Raw genomic sequence first — 18,136 nt, 5'->3', positions numbered from 1 at the left:
TCCTTTTGAGAGTTCGTGCTACTTTTCAAATGATTATATCTTGTAATTTATAATGTTTTAGGTGATTTTGAAAACATTGCATTATAGAAAAAATCGAGATCTATCAAACAAGATCCATATTAGATATAAAATTTATTACCAATTTAAAGATATAACTAATTTTTTTATTCAATTAGAATAGAACTTAGACAAGAAAATTGGGACGGATGGAGTATTTTTAAAACATTTTTTTATAGAGCCTTGAAAAAATCAGCTCAATCCAATATTGATAAGAATTTTTTCTGAATTTGTGGGGGGCGAAACTCCTGAACTGCTCAGTTTTGCTGCTACAAATATAAAAAAAACCTTAGCGATATCGGGTAAAATTGATTTTTTACAGGGCTCCATAAAGAATTACATTTGAAAAATAATAGGCGGTTCGAATCATCTTTATGGGATCCAAAATGGACCTTACAAAACCCATATGTACATTGCATATGTACACATATAACAGTACTCACCCAAATGACGTGTTTAGATAAATAGTAATAGGGAGTATTTTTTACCAACAACACAGATGATTCGAAAATCTTGTTCAAACAAAAAACAAATGTGCGGATCAAAAAAACAAAAAACAGAAAAAAGGGTTAATTACTTGTTGCCCCCTTTATCTATACACGTTTATCTTCCAATTCCTAACACATAAGGCCGCCGTTAGTCTGGGATTCCAAACTTAGTTAACTATTTTGTTTAAGTATGGATGAATGTAAAGGCAGTGGCTCTGCCATACTTTGCTGGAAACTTGACAAGTTGGACGTAGTTCACTAAGGCTTGTGGCCTTATCTTTTGATGAATTCTGAATTCTCCTGGATGTAATTGATTATGCCAAACTTAGTTAACTGTTTTGTTTTCAGGGTTTGTTCGGCTGAATAAGTCACTTGGCTTATTTTTTTGTACTTATTCAAATTTTTTTCGCATTTGTTAATTTTTTGTCAATTTTTTTGGGATTATTACATCTTCATGACAAGAAGAAACTAAAAGGTAAAAAACTACGATCGAAATCCAATTTTTTTTAAATATAGACTAAAAAATTGGCTTATTTTTGACTTTATTCAAAAAAAATTAAGTTTCGATCGTAATTTTTTACTTTTTAGATTGCTCTCGTCATGACAAAGCAATAATTCCCAAAAATAGATGAAAAACTAACAAATGTGAAAAAAATTGAATAATAATAAAAAAAATAAGCCAAGTAGCTTATTTAGACGAACAACCCCTAAGTATGAATGAATGTAAGGGCAGTGGCTCTGCCATATCTTTTGTTAATGGCCAGCCTTATGTGTTAGGAATTGGAAGATAAAGAGGGTAGGTCGTAGCGTTTTATAGTCAGAGGGTTAAAGTGAAAAATGTGTATAGATAAAGGGGGCAACAAGTAATTAACCCAAAAAAAATGTTGATTCGAAATCTAAAATGACACTGCTCGATAGCATGCGTAATCCTGCAAGACTTTCCACCGTCAACGGCGCCCCCCTGCAGGTACGTGAGAAACTCCATGAATACAGCAACAAAATCCCCAATTGACCTCCATTGATAGGCTCTGCGTTCAAACCAAGAAGAAAACAATCCCCTCTACAACTGTTTATGGTATTTTTCTATGCATTGTTTGATTCTTTACCAATTCAAACCCACCTCATGAACCCAATTCGCTCCGACGAATATCCATCAATGACATCACGAACCCACTTCTCGAATCACCTCGCAAGACGCCCCCCCATTAAAAACCCTTTTCAATCCTCAAGGAGAAGACCCATCGAATTCCCTGTGAAAACCCATTTCAAAAACTGCCCGGAATTCCCATGGCTTCCAGTGGCGGTTCGTATTCCAACGGTGGTTCGTATACCAACGGCGGTTCATATACCAACGGCGGTTCGCATTCCAATGGCTGTTTGGATTTCAATGGCTGTTCTGGCCTGTCGGTTACCATCCCCGTTGGCTCCACATTCACTTCCCCTTTCGAGGATTCGCCTCGGTCTGAAGATGAGGCCCGGAAGCCACTCAGCCTGTGGCCCGGAATGTACCATTCGCCCGTGACGTATGCCTTGTGGGAAGCCAGGTCTAGAATCTTCGACAGACTCTATTCCCCTAACGATGATGCCCCTCCACAGAGCCAGTTGCGAACCAGGACTCCGTTTCACAGCCGAACTACGATCCTGTATAATTTCTCAACTGATTATATATTGAGAGAGCAGTATAGGGATCCTTGGAATGAGGTCAGGATGGGGAAATTGCTTGAAGACCTTGATGCCCTTGCCAGCACCATCGCATTCAAGGTATTGTCTTCAATCTCTCGCCTTTTGGGGGGGGGGGGGGGTGGGGGTGTGGGGTGTGGTGGGGGGGTGGTTTGCGTGCGCAATTATGTTTTCTGAACTCAATTGATTGCTTCGTGGTTATTTGTTGTTTGCCTGTGGTTCTGGTTGTGGGTTTACTTAGTTCAATTGAGTTAGTGATAATGTGACCGATCAAGATTATGGATTCCTTGAATTTCGGCTCGTATACTCCATTAGTTTGTTGTGTGCATTGTGACTGGAAATAATCGGTAATGTGGGGAACCTAGTTCGGTAACTTGTGTGAAATAAACCGAAGGTCTAAGGGAGACCCTGATAGATGGCAGGATGAAGCATATGTGGCAGACCCCAAATGGATGCCACACTGAGGGTCAATGCCTATGGCTAGTCGGCAGTCAGCCACCTTCGAGAGATTAATCGGCAATTAATCGTTAGTCGGACGTAATCGACTAGGCTCTGCCAGCGATTAATCAGCCGATCAATTCCTTATTTTAGAACACTGGTAAAGATCATCCATGCGAGGTCTAGGCCCTATGCCTGAGGCCCTATTGATCAGAAGTCTGTGATATGTGAGGCTTTGTATCATGCAACCTTGGGGTCCACATGAGTGTCTGGTGGTAGGTAATAGGGCTGTTACGAATCCGACCGGACCGAAAAAGACCCAAAAAACCGACTGATCGGTTCGGTCTTCGGTCGGTCCAAGGGAGTTTTTTTCCAGTTCGGGGTGGACCGAGCCGAACCGAACCTAGGTCGGTTCGGTCTCGGTTTTCTAGAAATCTATACCGAATGCGGACCGAACCATATATATTATATATATTTTTATAAATTGTTTTAATCTTCTGGCTCTTATTGTTTTGAATGGTTAACTTTTGGCTCTTACTTTTTTTTTTTTGGAATTTCATTGCTTGATTTATTTACGTTTTTGCAAAATTTTCCAATCGATTACTCTCTTTGTTCTAAATTACTTTAACTCCTCCAAGTTATATACACTAGTGTAGAAAATATTTCCAATCGATTGAAAAAAGAAGAAGAAGGTGGAAGAGTACTTGTAAAAGTTGTAATTGTTTGAGCATACTTGTTGTATGTTTTTTTTTTTTTCAATTGGTTTTTGGAAAAAAAAAAAAAACAGGTACAAATTACGATGGCCCAAATGTGAAAAAATGGCCCAAACATAGGTGATTGACTTAAGGTTGAAAATTGCCCAAATATGGGTGAGAAACATGTGAAAATGGCCAAAATATGGGTGAAAAAATGGTCCAAACATAGCCCGTAATCTATTGTTAGTTTTTAAAAACGGCCCAAATGGCCCAACTAAGGCCCATTTCGGGTGGACCGAACGCCCCGAAAATCCCGGACTGAACTGAACTCACCCCGAACCAAACCGAACCGAAATTAATACCGGTCGGGATCGGTCTCCGGATTATATACCCCGAACCCGATCGGGGTGCGGCAAATCCACCCCGAACCGAACCGAACTGACCGAATAACACCCCTAGTAGGTAAGGGCTGACTATTAAGTCCTAGGTTTCAGTGGGTAGGTATGATACGAATCTCGATGAAGGTTGACCTTCGATCAGTAAATATGCCTCTCTCTAAGGGTGTCTAACTCGGGGAGTTCAGAGTTCGGACCTTAAGACGATTCCTTGAGTTCAAACCTCCATTTCACTGTCCTCCTTCAGTCCCCAAGTGACTTGGGCCCTATCTCTAACCCAAGCATTTGCAGTCGACCTCAAGATTGGGTTTTCCTTTAGCTGTGATAACCTTCCCTAAGGTCGCCTTAGGCCCCGCCCCCCCCCCCCCCAATCCTTCGAACTTGGTGCCATACTGCCATGTACTCACAATGTGTAACATGTTTCTCAATTATTAGACAATAGATTGTCGGTCTTATTCTGGGTCAAAATAGACAATGTCTTATGCTAGGTTATGAGCAATTGTTTATACATGTGAATTTGCACAACGCTCTGTGCCTCACCACTTACTCCCTCCAGTCCCGATTTGTTTGTCCAATCTTGGATTTTCAACTTATTAAGGAAACCAAATCTTATCCATTGATTTGAAAATTTACACAATCTGATCCATTGATTTTGAAATTGGACAGTCAATTTGGGACATGCATAAGTCAAAAGGGCGACAAACAAATCAGGACAGAGGGAGTATATAATAACATCACCCAAATGTTCGTTTACATTCAAATGAGATCATTAAGGATCTCATTGTAGATAGAGACTTAAACCTATGTGGGGGTAGGGGTGGATGTAGCCAAGTGTATCAAGGCAGTGGATTGTGAATCCACCACGCGCGGGTACAATCTTACATGGAGGGATATTTGGGTCGTTTTGCGGATAAAAGGGTGTTTTGGTCACTTTATTGTGTAAGGGGTATATTGGTCATTATACAGATATTGGTAATTTTACAACGTAAAGGTTGTCATGGTGTTATTTCATTTTGTTCATATAGGAGTATTGTGGTCATTTTACAACGTAAGAGTTACAGTGGTGTTTTGGTCATTTTGTAGATATAGTTATTTTGGTAATTGGTTTGTGAAATCGTATATTGATCATTTTACATGCAGGAGTATTTTGGTTGTTTTGTGCGTGAAAGGGTATTTTGATCACATTACAATATATAACATCGGTATTTTGGTCATTTCGTATATGTAATGATTGTACTAATTTTCTGGTCATTTTGTATGTCTGGGCGTATTTTGGTTATTTTAAATCTTAAGGGCATTTGGGGTAGTTTGGTCATTTTATAGATGAAGCAATTTTGGTCATTTTGCATGTGAAATTGTATTTTGACGATTTTACGTGTATGATATTTTGTCATTTTTACGATATAGGGGTATTTTGGTTATTTTGGTCTTCATCGGTAGTGGTGTGGTGGTACCATGGTAGTGATGATCTGGAAAATGTTTTCCACCCTAAAAAAATTGAAAACGTTTTCCACCAAAAATTAATTGATTTTTCGTTGACCATGGAAAATGTATTCCATTGACTATTGTTTTCTGTTTCACCAAATATTTTCCACGAAAACTGATCTCCCAGAAAAGATTTCTGCCTGAAACAAACAGAGTGTATGTTTCCTTTTTGGTGGGTTGATTGTAGCCAACTGTGTGAACTGTACTCCATAGAGGAAAATTTACAATGGAACCCATGATCAAGAGTTGTATGCAGGTTTCAGACTTTTGAATAGCGAACTTCATAAAATGATTGCCATCATCCATTGTGTTGGATGAAGTTGAACTAACTGTCGATATGAACTCACTTAAGTACATCAGCTCAAATGAGAATCTTCTAGTCGGTTTATATTTAAGAAAGTATATATTTGTTTGAATCAATTTATAGCTTATGCAGTTCGAAGAAATTCTCCGTAGTAAATTAGAATTGTTGCTACCTGCATTCTGCCTGCACTTTAGTTAAATACCCGTTTGTTTGTGGAGTAGCACTGTTCTGATGAAGATAGCTTGACAAGGCCACTCTTGTTGGTCACTGCTGCTGTGGATAAGATGGTGCTGAAAAAGGCACTCAGTGTTGCTGTTGATCTCAAAATGGGTGGCGCAGTTATATGGGTTGGACGGTCGTCAATAGAGATTCAACTGGAAGTCACTCAGCCCACATTTGGTATTTTCCTAGAGCTAGCTGTCTTTCAAAAAACGTAACAGCCTTTCAAACATTTACATTTTACATTATACTGAGCCTGCTTCCGGATATATTATGATTTCTTGAAATAAAGAATGGGTTCAATGTTTGGTCTCACCAAGTGCTATAAGTTGATACCAGCATTACAGTACAGAATGTCATGACAGTTTCAGTTCCACGGCAGTTTTTATGTCTATGACGATAAACCTAAATGAAAGGATATATTTCTATCTTACCCACAAATATATGACTGTCAAAAAGTTTTTGACATACACAAAGGCAAAACAATAAACTTGATTGTATTATCCCATTTTCAGAAAGCTAGCTGAAGTTTCAGTTTTTGGAAGCTTAAATGTTGCTTCACACGTTTTACTCCCTTGCCAACTTATGTTCTACATTATTCGGTTATAAAGACTCAGTCACAGCCAAATCTAGAATCTTGTAAGAACTCACTATACCAGAGGATATCTAGGGGACAATTTGTGGGACCTGAGTTGTTAAAATAAGATCATCTGGTCTATCAGATCAGTCGTGCTAGTATGACGCTTCTCATTGATTTCCCTTGACATCGTTTGTTTTGGTTTGTATGCATATATGGACTGCCAAGACCCCAGACGCAAATATCTTACCCTTGATTTGCAGACTGGTGGAATAATGGTCAGCCGTCAGTGCTATTGCCCACATTATGATCTGTGATAGATGTGGATTACTTCTTTTAAGTAAACAACCAAACCAAGCCTTCTGTTCCAGCCAATTGGAGTCACATGCACGAATCCTTTCTCAAGCCATCTTTATTTTTGTCACCAAGAGTCTTGGCATTTGAAGATGACACATGTCAAGGTCGCAGATGTCGGATCAGTTGAATTTTTAGTTAGCAGAAAGATAGTTCTCAATTTGGACTTCATATTTGAGCCAATTTTGGTTAGAAACTCTTTCGGCTCTCCTTAATTACTTATATCAGACTCTCTGTATTCTCTTGCATGTTTGTTGATCATAATTTCTAGTTTTTTAAAGCCTGCTACATCACCTCAAGCAACTATTTCGCCCAAACAATCCTTCATCAATCATTTCGATATGCATGTCATGTCTTTAAACATTTCCTTCAATTTCAGAACTATTGTTTGTTTTTTGAGTTAAATTGAAGACAGCTATACAATAATACCCTTAAATTTATTCTGCAGGGAAGTCTGATGCTTCGGAACCAATAGCTCTCACAGCCAATTTCATATTCGTTGCCCGTGATTCTAAGACAGGGAAAGCTGCTCCAGTGAACCGACTCTTTCCAGAAACTGAACGAGAGAAGTTGCTTTGCGAAGAAGCAGAAGCAAGACAGGAATTGAGAAAACAGAAGAACGTTAATGACAGGAAGGAGATTGAGAATGGAGAAGTAAACAGACTCGAAGCTTTATTGGCCGAGGGACGCATGTTCTGTGACATTCCTGCCTTGGCAGATAGAGACACCATCCTTCTTAGGGATACACGCCTTGAGAACTCTTTGATTTGCCAGCCACAACAGAGAAACCTCCACTGTCGCATCTTTGGAGGGTTTTTGATGCACCGAGCTTTTGAATTGGCTTTCTCAACAGCTTATGCTTTTGCTGGGATGATGCCATGCTTTCTAGAGGTTGATCATGTTGATTTCTTAAGACCTGTGAGTATGAATTATCAACCTTTCTTTTTGTACTGCTCCCTCAGACTGGATTTTGGATGTAGTGGCTAGAGGTAATGCCGCAGGCCTTTAGAAAGACAACTAATTAAAAAATATATATATTCAGAAGTTAATTGTTAAGATTTATATCCATGTCATAAGCAAATTGTCAAAACATGCATTACTAATCTTTGGTCTTAGTTCACTATTGTTGGAAAATACTAATTCTGAAAGTGAAGGCATGTCATAACCATTTCTTTGGCATTTCCACCTTCCTTTGTCACATGCTAATCGTAAAAACATGTATAGAGGACTTGACGTTATCACCCTCTATCCTTTTGGAACAAGGGGGGGGGGGGGGGGGGGGAGGAGGCGGGGGAGGAGTTTACAAGTATGGCAAATATATCGAAATGATGAAGGAGGGCTGCACAGTAGAATACTAGCCTTGTGTGTTTCTTCTCAAGGTTCTCATGAACGAAGTTGTGGTTGTGTTGCCAATTCCTTCAGATAAAATTATTACCGGTGCCATGAATCTTATGCAGTTTAGATGAGCATTAGCTGTCGTTCTGAGACATAGGGTACTCTCCACATTTAAGAGCAACCTTTGCTGCATATATGTTGTAAAATCATACATTTCTTGTCGAGACAGGTGGATGTTGGTGATTTCTTGCGTTTCAAATCGTGCGTCTTGTTCACTGAATTCGAGAATACAGATCAGCCTCTGATTAATGTTGAGGTTGTTGCTCATGTTACAAGGCCCGAGCTCAGGTCTAGTGAGGTATGTTCCAGCAATAGCGAATGGATAAGTATCGTTTCCCAATTTCATTCTTACTTTTACAGGTCAAACTATCATTGATACTTATAGTTACCCAAATAATGTAATAGTGTCATCTTTATCGGAACGGAAAGTTTCCTTTTCACATAACCTCCGTCTTTTGTGCATGCACTTTTTGAGCAGCTATCGAATAAATTCTATTTCACATTCACTGTTTGCCCGGTGGCAAAGGCACAGAACAACGGATTGAAGATTCGGAAGGTGGTTCCAGCTACAGAGGAGGAAGCACGAAGGATTCTGGAGCACAAACAGATGGTGAGCCGTTCCCCAAAGAGAGAAAGCAAGAAGGCTGGTTGTTATAGGGTTTAGATGAAGTAGTACAATAAACAGCTGGTATGCTACGTTAAATTGGGTTTAAATTTTGTTCTGAATGTTGTTCCTGCGAAGTTCCCTCCCCTTACCCTTCTGCTCTTCCCCTCACCTCTGTCCTTTCTCCGCAAAACCAGTCACCATTTGCTCGTAACTGTTCTCAGATTTCTTCTATGGCTGTAGTCTGATGCTATTGACCGCGATGGTGCATGTTGCGCCCACGCTGCACAACCACCCCGACCAAGTAAAGTCCGATCTATACCTGTGGTGGAGGCTACTTTTTACGAAGATCAAGACGGCTTGGTGGAGCTCTTAAGGCTAGAGACATGGAGAGAGCCGTTTTTTTCCTTTTTGTTAGTAACTTCTTTCGTCCCTGTGTGGAGGTTTTGTTTTGTGTTTTTCTTGTAATAATACATCCTGCGTGGAGGTTTGTGGTCTAACCTTTGTGGTTGCTTTCTCCTCCTTGCATGGAGGCGTCTTCTCTCTGGAGAGTTTTATTGTACGCCAACGTACTTTATTGTCCGATACTATAGCGGTGGTTCAATATAATAGGCTTCATTTATTTTCAATGGAAAAAAGTACGTTGTTCCGTTGGCTTTATGATACCAGTGCGGTCAGTGTGTTAATTTTTTGATACCGAAGTTTAAAACATTGGTATCATATTTCTGCAATTTTGTGGACATTAAGGCTCCATTTACTTCGACGTAAAATATTTTATAGTGCAAAACATTTTTTCGTGTATAATAATTTTCCAGAAAACAATCTTTTTAATTTTGTTTTCTGTGTTTTGTTGGCAATTAGTAAAAGATACTCTCTAGCACTTCACCCCAACAGGCAAACTGTTGCATATACAAGCATGCAAATATGTTTCTCAAACTCAATTCTGTACGTGACCCATTTGAAATGTTGCTGATTTTTGCAGCTTTTGTTGTTTTGGTTGTATTTTTGTTTGGCCTTTTTGAGCCTTGTAATTGGTATCCGATTCACTTTGATCTTAACTATGTATTTGTTTCTGTTCCTAAAAAAAAGAGGTGTTTTTAAAGCAATTTAGAATATAGACATAGCTTTTCAGAAAAAGAAGAAGAAGAATATGGACATAGAAATCTCGCACCAAATTGTAGAGAGAGAAACAGAGACAGACCCTTGAGCAAATCTCTATTTTACCCCTTTATTCAATTTGCTGTCCAAGGCTTTTTTTTTTTTTACCTTTTATCATTTCACTTTCTTTATGGGACGAATCTTAAGCCTCGTTTATGGTGGAGGAGTGAGTAGTTTCCACCTTCCTTCCACAGTATCATGGCCTTTTTGCAAAACCAACAGTCCCTAAAGTTAAAGGCAACAATTATTATAGTGGACCCAGACAATCTATGATGTTAATTTCACTATACCATAATATAGCCTTTGATATATAATTATGGGTACTGTTTCTTTTCTTTAATGGAGTAGTTTGTTATCATCTTTAGGTACAATTTGTCAAAAGACAATTGAAGGTTACACCTTTTTCAAGACAATTGAGGGGGTAAAACCATAAGGAAAAGAAGGGTAGGACTCCTTTCTAGTAACTGTCCCGAACAGTCTAATATTTTTTCACAATGCTTGAGATATTTTCTCGAAAAGAATATCCCTACAGCCCTTCTTAACAAGGAAACTTAAATCACCCTCAACAACTACACCAAGAGGACCTTGTTTTAATGGTTTTGTGTTTTCTCATCTTCAGCCCTATGTGCACAAAAATTGTCTGTTTTTGTTTTAGATTTAATAAATCTCATATGTAGAACTTAAAGCAGAAAGCATCTGACAAAGGGAAATTACACGTGAAGAGCATCACAAATTCTCACCATGCCAAGAATCTGTTGGCATAAATCTGATCCTGCAGAAAGAGAACAGAAAGGGGAAGAGAAAACAAACAATGTACACACTGAGAGCTACCAGCAACTTTCTATTCCATCCCAAACTTTTTACAGAACCATATATTATATAATCCCAACTGGATTGCATTATTCTTCTAAACCTCTCTCTCTATATATATATGTTTATATCTATATGATGAAACAATTTCACAATCTTTTACATGGGTCTATATATAAATACAGAAGAAGAAAAAAAGGTTCAAGAACTACCAGCCAAGCCATGGATTACACTTTTTGGCGGAAGGCAACAAAAATGTTACTTGATGTGAGACATATTACTAAGGAGAGGAACTTTCATCGTCGGAGAAACCGTACGGCCGCCTTCCCTGGAATCCGCTAGTAAGAGGCTGCATCATCGGATTGACTGGAACTGGGAATTTATGGGCGGAACTGACTATAGTCCGCTCATTGATCATCCCAACTTCCTTGCAAACCCTATCGAGAATCGTTAGGAAATCCCTCACTACAGTGAAAATCCTAAACGGATGAGCTTCTTCCTTGGCTGAATTTCCGTGGAAATATTCAGTTATCTCCTTCACTAGTGAAAGAGACACACTCTCTTGGGCCTGAATCCTTATAATCTCCTCCTCTGCCATTTTCACAAACCTCGTCATCGACTCTGAGAATTTCTGGGTGCTTTCTTCCGATCCCATTTCTTCATTTAATCGTACAGTTTCTGCAATGTTTCCAAGTCCTTTAGAAAGTTTCAGTACATCGCTACTGAGCACCTCTGAATCCATGGCAGCAGATTTCTTGACGTTTTTCAGCTCTGAACTGAGAGCAGAAACAACTTGTAGGCCAAGCTTTCTGCACTTGGCATCGTCGTTGATTGAGGAACTAGGGTTTCGATCTCCACTAGAAAGACGAGCTCCTTCACTTCTGATAATTTCTTGTACGACAAAATGCAAGAGTGTGGTTTTCCCGTCGGCACCTTTTACATCAACAAGCTTGAGAAGCGTGTCCAGCTTGAATGCATGGGCATCACCGCGGTTTGTTCCAACATTCATACGGTTACCAGTTTTTAGCACAGCTTCTAGAAGCTTCAAAAACATCCTGCTGCTCCTCAGTTCTTCACATGCTACCTGTGAATTTGGAGAGAGAGAGAAAAAAACCTGAACACTAAGTTGAAGTGTTATCTACGAACTATGGGGAGAAGCAATGCAACAACTTGGATTCACCTAGCAACAAACCTTAATCTTTCTGCAAGTGATGGAGCACTATCACTTGGTAAAAAACACTTGATAAAAAGTATGGTCAGTTCACCAAGTCTATCATCAGGTTTTCGTAATACAAATCTCATTTCGAAAACAAATTTAAGTTGGAGTACCTAAATCAGAAATCTTGTCAAAAATTTCTTGCTTCCTTTGGGCTTTAATGTTTTTGGTCAGATCTCAGACCATAAACAACAGGGATTTGTTTAAAATGGCTCACTCTTATTTCCTTTTCCCCAAAACAAACCAGCAATCTGTTCTTGTTTATTACAGTCCTGCCTATTGTATCATTCGGTCCATTCATACATATGATTGCTCTACCAGGAATGGACCTATTTGGTTGCCCAGACACTTACCTTGAAAACCCAGCAACCTAATCTACCATTTGTTGATTAACAAAGGGAAATGAATATCTCAACCACACATGCAAGAAAATTATGCAGAAGGGATGATTTACTTAGCAGGAAAGGAATTTAAGCAAAGAAAAAGTACATGAAAATGCAGCAACAGAGGCCAGAATCTAATGTTAAAATGATTGATTGTAAATAAATGGAGGGCAGACATGCCACGATCCAAGTAACCATCCTAATTGAATGTAAATCACATAACAGCAGCTAAAAAGACTAATGCTGAAGTGAGAGATTTACCTCTAGGGTCTCAAATGACTTTTTGAGGTAGTCAACCTCAGACTCAAAATTAGCTATGTAAAGCATTGCATCTGCCCTTTTAAATGCACAAGGTACATCAAGCACTGCCTTCAGAAATTTCTCAGCAGGTCCAAGTTTGAAAGGCGAATCATCCTTGTACTCTCTCAGTCTATATTCTTCCTCCTTAGTTGGAGCCATCTTTAGCAAACTTTCAAGAAGCTCAGTTCCAAGAGCATCAACATTACCTGTACATATCAAGGTGCAAAAAAGGTAGAGAGGAAAACTTCAGTATGCAAACCACACTAATTACATGGCCAAGCTCTAACATAAAGTGTTAGTATTCTGAACTTCTTTGAAAAAAGAATAGAAAAAGGCTCGGCTACTTTTGATAGAACCAGCAACAAGAAATATACCAAGTCCATGAGAAGTGTAATGAAATATTTGCAGAACAAATGGTAACTGAAACAAGCATGGAGCTCACTGCAAAGCTGCACTCAAATCCTCTGATATAGTGCACTCCAATGAAATCCATCCTCAAACTATGCGCAATATCCACGATTACACACCACATTTCTTGGACATCATTGAGCATTTTGTTTATATATTTTTTTGAAATTATAGGACTTCATATACGGAGATAATCAAATATCAAAGAATTGGGGGGCAAGGGTGAACTAAAAAGCCTTCTGGTTGACTTCACTAGAAGCAGATCATTTCGCATACCGATTCTCTCTGTTTAAGACTGCTTTTATTCACATAATCTGCAAAGCCACTTCTTTTGCAACAGCTTTCACATTTATGCTCCCTGACACTAATTAATGGCTATACGGGGCCAAGAAAACATTAATCATTGTGTCAGCAATACGTACAACATGCCAATAAGCCGGAAACACCATAGATTAAGAACATACAAAGGGCTAAAAGTAGGCAAATGGCCATTCGTAGAGAAGATAAAGGATTTCCAGTTAGTCATGCCAAAATCAGTAGAGTACTACAGTCTGCACAACACATCAAAAAAGCAAAAATATTAAATAGTTTAACATGCTTTGCAATAAACCTATCTAGTGGAGCACATGGCAATCTAGCACAGAGATGCTCATTTGATGAGATGCTGAGACCAAAAGCTACAAAGAATTGCATAGTTCGGTTATTCAAGCTGGATGATCAAGGATGCAGGTAATAGGAGCTACCAGTACCACGAAACATTGATGTTCATTTTTCTCACCAACTATTGAAACAAGAACATAGCTTGTTACAGAGAAAGCTAAACTACCTTCCGAAAGGGCTTCACAAACTTCCTCTATTGTTACATTCAGTGCTCTTAGTGCAATTGCAATGTTCTGTGCCTTCTTCGGATCAAGCACCCTATTCTCCTGACTTGGTGAGGGAAGAACATAACGTCGTGTTGCTTCTTTATGATTTGAGCTCGGTTTATTCACAACAAATAATGTTTCAATCATCTCCTCATTCAATCTGCAATCAAGAACTCATTTTTATTCAGCTTTAAAAACAAAGGAAGCAAAAATTACTAATGTATTTGTATGACAACCAAAAAAGATCAAGTTCAAGTTGATTTCATACCTAAACGAGCTTGAATTTAGGTGATCCCAAACCATCTCACGATCGGAGCTTGCTCTGACTTTATCCCAGTGCAGTGGCTTCAACTTGGGTTTTTCAGTCTCCTCATCCTCCTCAGCATTTTCTGAAGTGGGAGGCAATTCAATGGGAGATATCAATGTCGGAGTAGGAATATTAACAAGTCTCGGAGCTGTTACCAAAACTGGTGGTTTCAAAACTGGCGGAGGAACAGACTGGGTGGAAACTGGAACTTCCCATTGTTTCCGTGATGGCGGTAGCGGTGGCGGAGGCGGCGGTGGTGGTGGAGGTGGTGGCGGAGTAAACTTGCCTGTTCTGGCCGGAGATCCCTCATTTGGACTCGAAACATTCGAAATCCTTGTTGATGATTCTCGGATTTTCTCCAAAGGCCTTTGAGGTGAGGATAAAGAAGACCGTGAGGATGATCGAGAATGCTTCTGATAAGCCAATTCCTCCAAATTTTGACTCACAACATTGGACATTCTAGGTGATGAATCATGGCTTTTCTCCAAAGGTGAAGAATCAGGGGAAACTGGAATTTCCCAATGTCTTCGTGGCCGTGGTAGCTCCGGTGGTATAGCATTGCCCAATCTAGCCGGAGACCCCACTTTCGTGTTCAAAACATGTGAAACTCCAGACAACGAATCCTGGGTTTTCTCCAAATGACTTTCTGGAGAGGATGACAATGAAGATACCGACGGGGATCGAGAATTCTTATTTGCCAATCCCTTCAAATTACCACTACTAGTCCTACCCGAATACTCCACATTCAGATTCCCAGCATACGACATTACATTTGCTCTCTCCGGGGAGGACGACGACAATGAAGATAGCGATGGAGATCGAGAACTCTTCTTATTACTCAACTGATCAAAGCTAGTTCTCCTACTTCTCACTGGAGACTCAACATTACGATTCGAAACATTGGATATTCTTGGTGATGATGACACTGATGGGGATCGAGAATTCTTCTTACTACCAAATTGATCCAAAGCAACAGCACCTGGAGACTCAACATTACGATTCGAAACATTGGATATTCTTGGTGATGATGACACTGATGGGGATCGAGAATTCTTCTTACTACCAAATTGATCCAAAGCAACAGCACTACTACTTCTCACAGGAGACTCAACATTAACAACCGAAACATTGAATATTCTTGGTGACAAATCATGGGTTTTCTCCAAATCTCTTTCCGGGGAGGATAATGATAGTAACGGGATCCCCGGATTCTTCTCATGATCCAATCGATCCACATCACCGCTACTAGTTCTCACTAGAGACGCCACATTGTGATTCGAAACGCTGGGCGTTCTAGTTAACAAAACATCATGGTTTTTCTCCACAGGCCTCTCTGGCGACGATAATAAAGAAGGAGACAGCGACGGGGACAGAGAATTAACCTTATTACGAACGGGGCTGATCCTCGCCGCCTCCAGGACCACTACATCGTACGTTATCCCGGGTGACGAAACCAGGCTTTTCTCCGAACCCCTGTCCGGCGACGACGAAGAAGGCGGCGAAACGGACGGGGAACTCTTCAAATCGTTCATTGGGGTCGTGACAGGCGATGATTTCATTGGACTCAAGCTTACTGGCGGAGAAGTACTTACAGGGGACCCCGAATTCGACGAGGAATACATAGAAGAATTACTCGACACACTCCTACACGTGACCACGTGATTATTCTCTGCCGCTACGGCGGCCGCAAACGGTCCCACGGAGGCGGATCCGGTTTCGACAGAGCTCTCGCGGCCGCCGGAGGATCCTCTCGGGGAGTAAAACTCCTCGTCTTCGGAGGCCACGTCTGAAGCATTGGCGAAATTCTGCTTCGAAGTACTCTGCTGGCGAAGCGGCGGCAGCGGGCGTAGCTCCGGCGAGTCCAATTTCCTCAGGCTCGCGTCTCCGTCTCCGCCGCCGATGGCGCCGCCGCGGGAGGTGGCAATGTTGCCGAGGTAGAGAAACTCGGAGCTGTTATTGTTCGGAGGCGGCGATCGTCTCTGCTGCTTCGGAAGCACGCGACTAACGACACGCAGCGCGTTCGCATTGCTGACGTCCGAGACGATAGACTTGTCGTCGGGGGGGTTACGCCGCGTGCTGCGGCGGCGGAGGTAGAGGAAGACGCTGACTGCGGTGACGATGGCGGCGGAGGAGGTGAGGACGGCGGCGACGGTGACAAGCTTGGAGGAGAGGGGTTTCGGGGAGGAGGGGGAGTGAGGGAGGATGAGGGAGGAGATGTTGGCGGGGAAGGAGGCGAAGGAGGCGGGGGAGGGCGGGGAAGGAGGGGACGGTACGGAAGGGAAAAAGGGAGGGTTGGTGGTGGGGGTACTAGTGGTATTAGTGGAAGAGAAAGGGTATTTAGGTGGAAGTGGGGGTGGAGGGGAAGGGGGTGGGGTTGGGGGGGCGGAGGGGAAAAAGGGTTGGTGGAGGGTGCGGCGGTTGCGGGCGGTTGCGGCGGAGGTTGAGGGGAGGAGGGGTGTGAAGGATAAGATTAGGAAGAGGATGAGGGAGAATGGGGAGGTGGGCATTGTGGTGTGATGGGGGTTTTTAGAGAGAGAGTAGGGGGAGAGAGTGGGGAGTAAATGTAAGTGGCGGTGGTGGCCTGGTGGGTGTTGTGGGGACTGTTTTCAGTATTCACACATTGGAGTGAGGAGAGATGGAGGGTTGCATGTGTGTCACACTGTCAGTGTGTGTGTAAGGCAGAGAGAGAGAGAGTGAATGGTGGGGGAGAGTGTGAACTGACATGAGGTTGAAACAGGAGAGAGAGAGAGAGAGAGAGAGAGAGAGACAGAGTGAAAAGAGGTTGAAACAGAAGGAAAAATGGAGCCGTGGATTGTGGAATCATTGGATATGAAGGACTTGGGGGGCTGTTGTCCCTTCAAGGGACAGCAGCGTGCTGTCCCAGCCGAGGGGGCTTCGCTCCGGTCTTTCTCTGACAATCGAAAACGTTCACTTCGTAGAGTTCATTGAGTTGAACAAGTATGCAAAAAATCAGTTTGATCGGATATTTTTAAATTCCTGATCGAAACATATATAATTTTCCAATAATGGGTTCTAGTAGATTTGATCTAGTGTTTCGGATCCTTTTTTTCAAGACAAATAGGTTTTTATTAGGCACTTAATGATATCTGATTAAGCTAATTTTTTTATATATTTGTTCAACTTGACGGGCTCTATAAAGTGAATGTTTCCGATCGTCAGAACGAAACCGGAGCGGAGCAGCCTCCCAAGTCCGGATAGGAGCACTGCTTTTCGCCCCTGCTGACACCACCACCACCACCCCCAACCCCCACAGTCCGAAATACCCCCTCCCTAAATTATTTTTTTATTTATTTACTTAATTTCATATCTTTATATTTAATTACATATTTAATTTTAATTTGGCACCTTTTAAATTAGCAGAATTTTTAATAACCACCATAATACCATTTTTCAGACTAATTCTTCGAGCTCAAGCTAACATATCTTCTCTACTTTCAAAAATTTATAAAAAAAAAAAATTAACGAATATGTATAACTACAACATTAACCAGTCTTAACATTTTTTTTTATTTTCAAAAGCACACCTAAGAGGTGGAAACAAAAACAAGAGGTGGCATCAAGAGAACACCTAAGATTATCCACAATGCTATAATCAAAAGTAAAAAATTTTTAAAGTTGACAATGTTATTGCAAAATATGGCTCACAATACTATAATCAAACTTACCAATCTCTTTAGAAATAATCAAATTTTGAACTTTGGATAACCAAAATTAGCAACATTTTGACACTAATCAAATTTAATAGATCCTACGTATTCTCAATCAAATACAACAATCATTATACAAAAATATTTAATGTTCTATCTCTTTTCCTTTTTTTCTCTCTTTCTTTTCGAACAATATTTTCAAAATAAAATTTTTTTACCAAAATTTTGTATTTTTTAAAAAAACAAAATGTTTTTTTTCCAAAAAAAAGGTTTCAAAAATTATTTTCTATTTTCAGTAAATAGTTTTTATTAGTTTGAAAACTATTTTT

General features: G+C 40.5%; 2 protein-coding genes across 6 annotated transcripts; one reads left to right on the top strand and one right to left on the bottom strand.

Moving 5' to 3' along the window:
• The first annotated feature begins 1,457 nt into the window (after positions 1–1,457).
• On the top strand, positions 1,458–9,297 carry LOC131319481 (acyl-coenzyme A thioesterase 2, chloroplastic-like). Of its 4 annotated transcripts, none has more exons than XM_058349751.1 (6): positions 1,458–2,306; positions 5,764–5,941; positions 7,141–7,610; positions 8,257–8,385; positions 8,566–8,775; positions 8,935–9,297. In XM_058349751.1, exons 1-5 carry the CDS (start codon positions 1,833–1,835, stop codon positions 8,749–8,751), a joined length of 1,437 nt encoding a protein of 478 aa, XP_058205734.1. In that variant the 5' UTR covers positions 1,458–1,832; the 3' UTR covers positions 8,752–8,775; positions 8,935–9,297. The 4 variants fall into 4 exon arrangements, with proteins under 4 accessions (XP_058205734.1, XP_058205725.1, XP_058205740.1 ...); XM_058349742.1 differs by having other exon boundaries at positions 8,916–9,297; XM_058349757.1 differs by having other exon boundaries at positions 8,566–8,794.
• A 1,366-nt stretch (positions 9,298–10,663) lies between these two features.
• LOC131319468 (formin-like protein 1) lies at positions 10,664–16,921 on the bottom strand. Of its 2 annotated transcripts, XM_058349725.1 has the most exons (5): positions 15,227–16,921; positions 14,101–15,118; positions 13,793–13,992; positions 12,520–12,764; positions 10,664–11,743 (listed from the first exon to the last, which is right to left on the bottom strand). In XM_058349725.1, exons 1-5 carry the CDS (start codon positions 16,644–16,646, stop codon positions 10,940–10,942), a joined length of 3,687 nt encoding a protein of 1,228 aa, XP_058205708.1. In that variant the 5' UTR covers positions 16,647–16,921; the 3' UTR covers positions 10,664–10,939. The 2 variants fall into 2 exon arrangements, with proteins under 2 accessions (XP_058205708.1, XP_058205699.1); XM_058349716.1 differs by having other exon boundaries at positions 14,101–16,921.
• Positions 16,922–18,136: the final 1,215 nt, after the last annotated feature.

Source organism: Rhododendron vialii, chromosome 1a (genome assembly GCF_030253575.1).
Source record: "Rhododendron vialii isolate Sample 1 chromosome 1a, ASM3025357v1".
NCBI lineage: Eukaryota > Viridiplantae > Streptophyta > Magnoliopsida > Ericales > Ericaceae > Rhododendron > Rhododendron vialii.
This window is presented reverse-complemented; position numbering and strand designations above follow the sequence as displayed.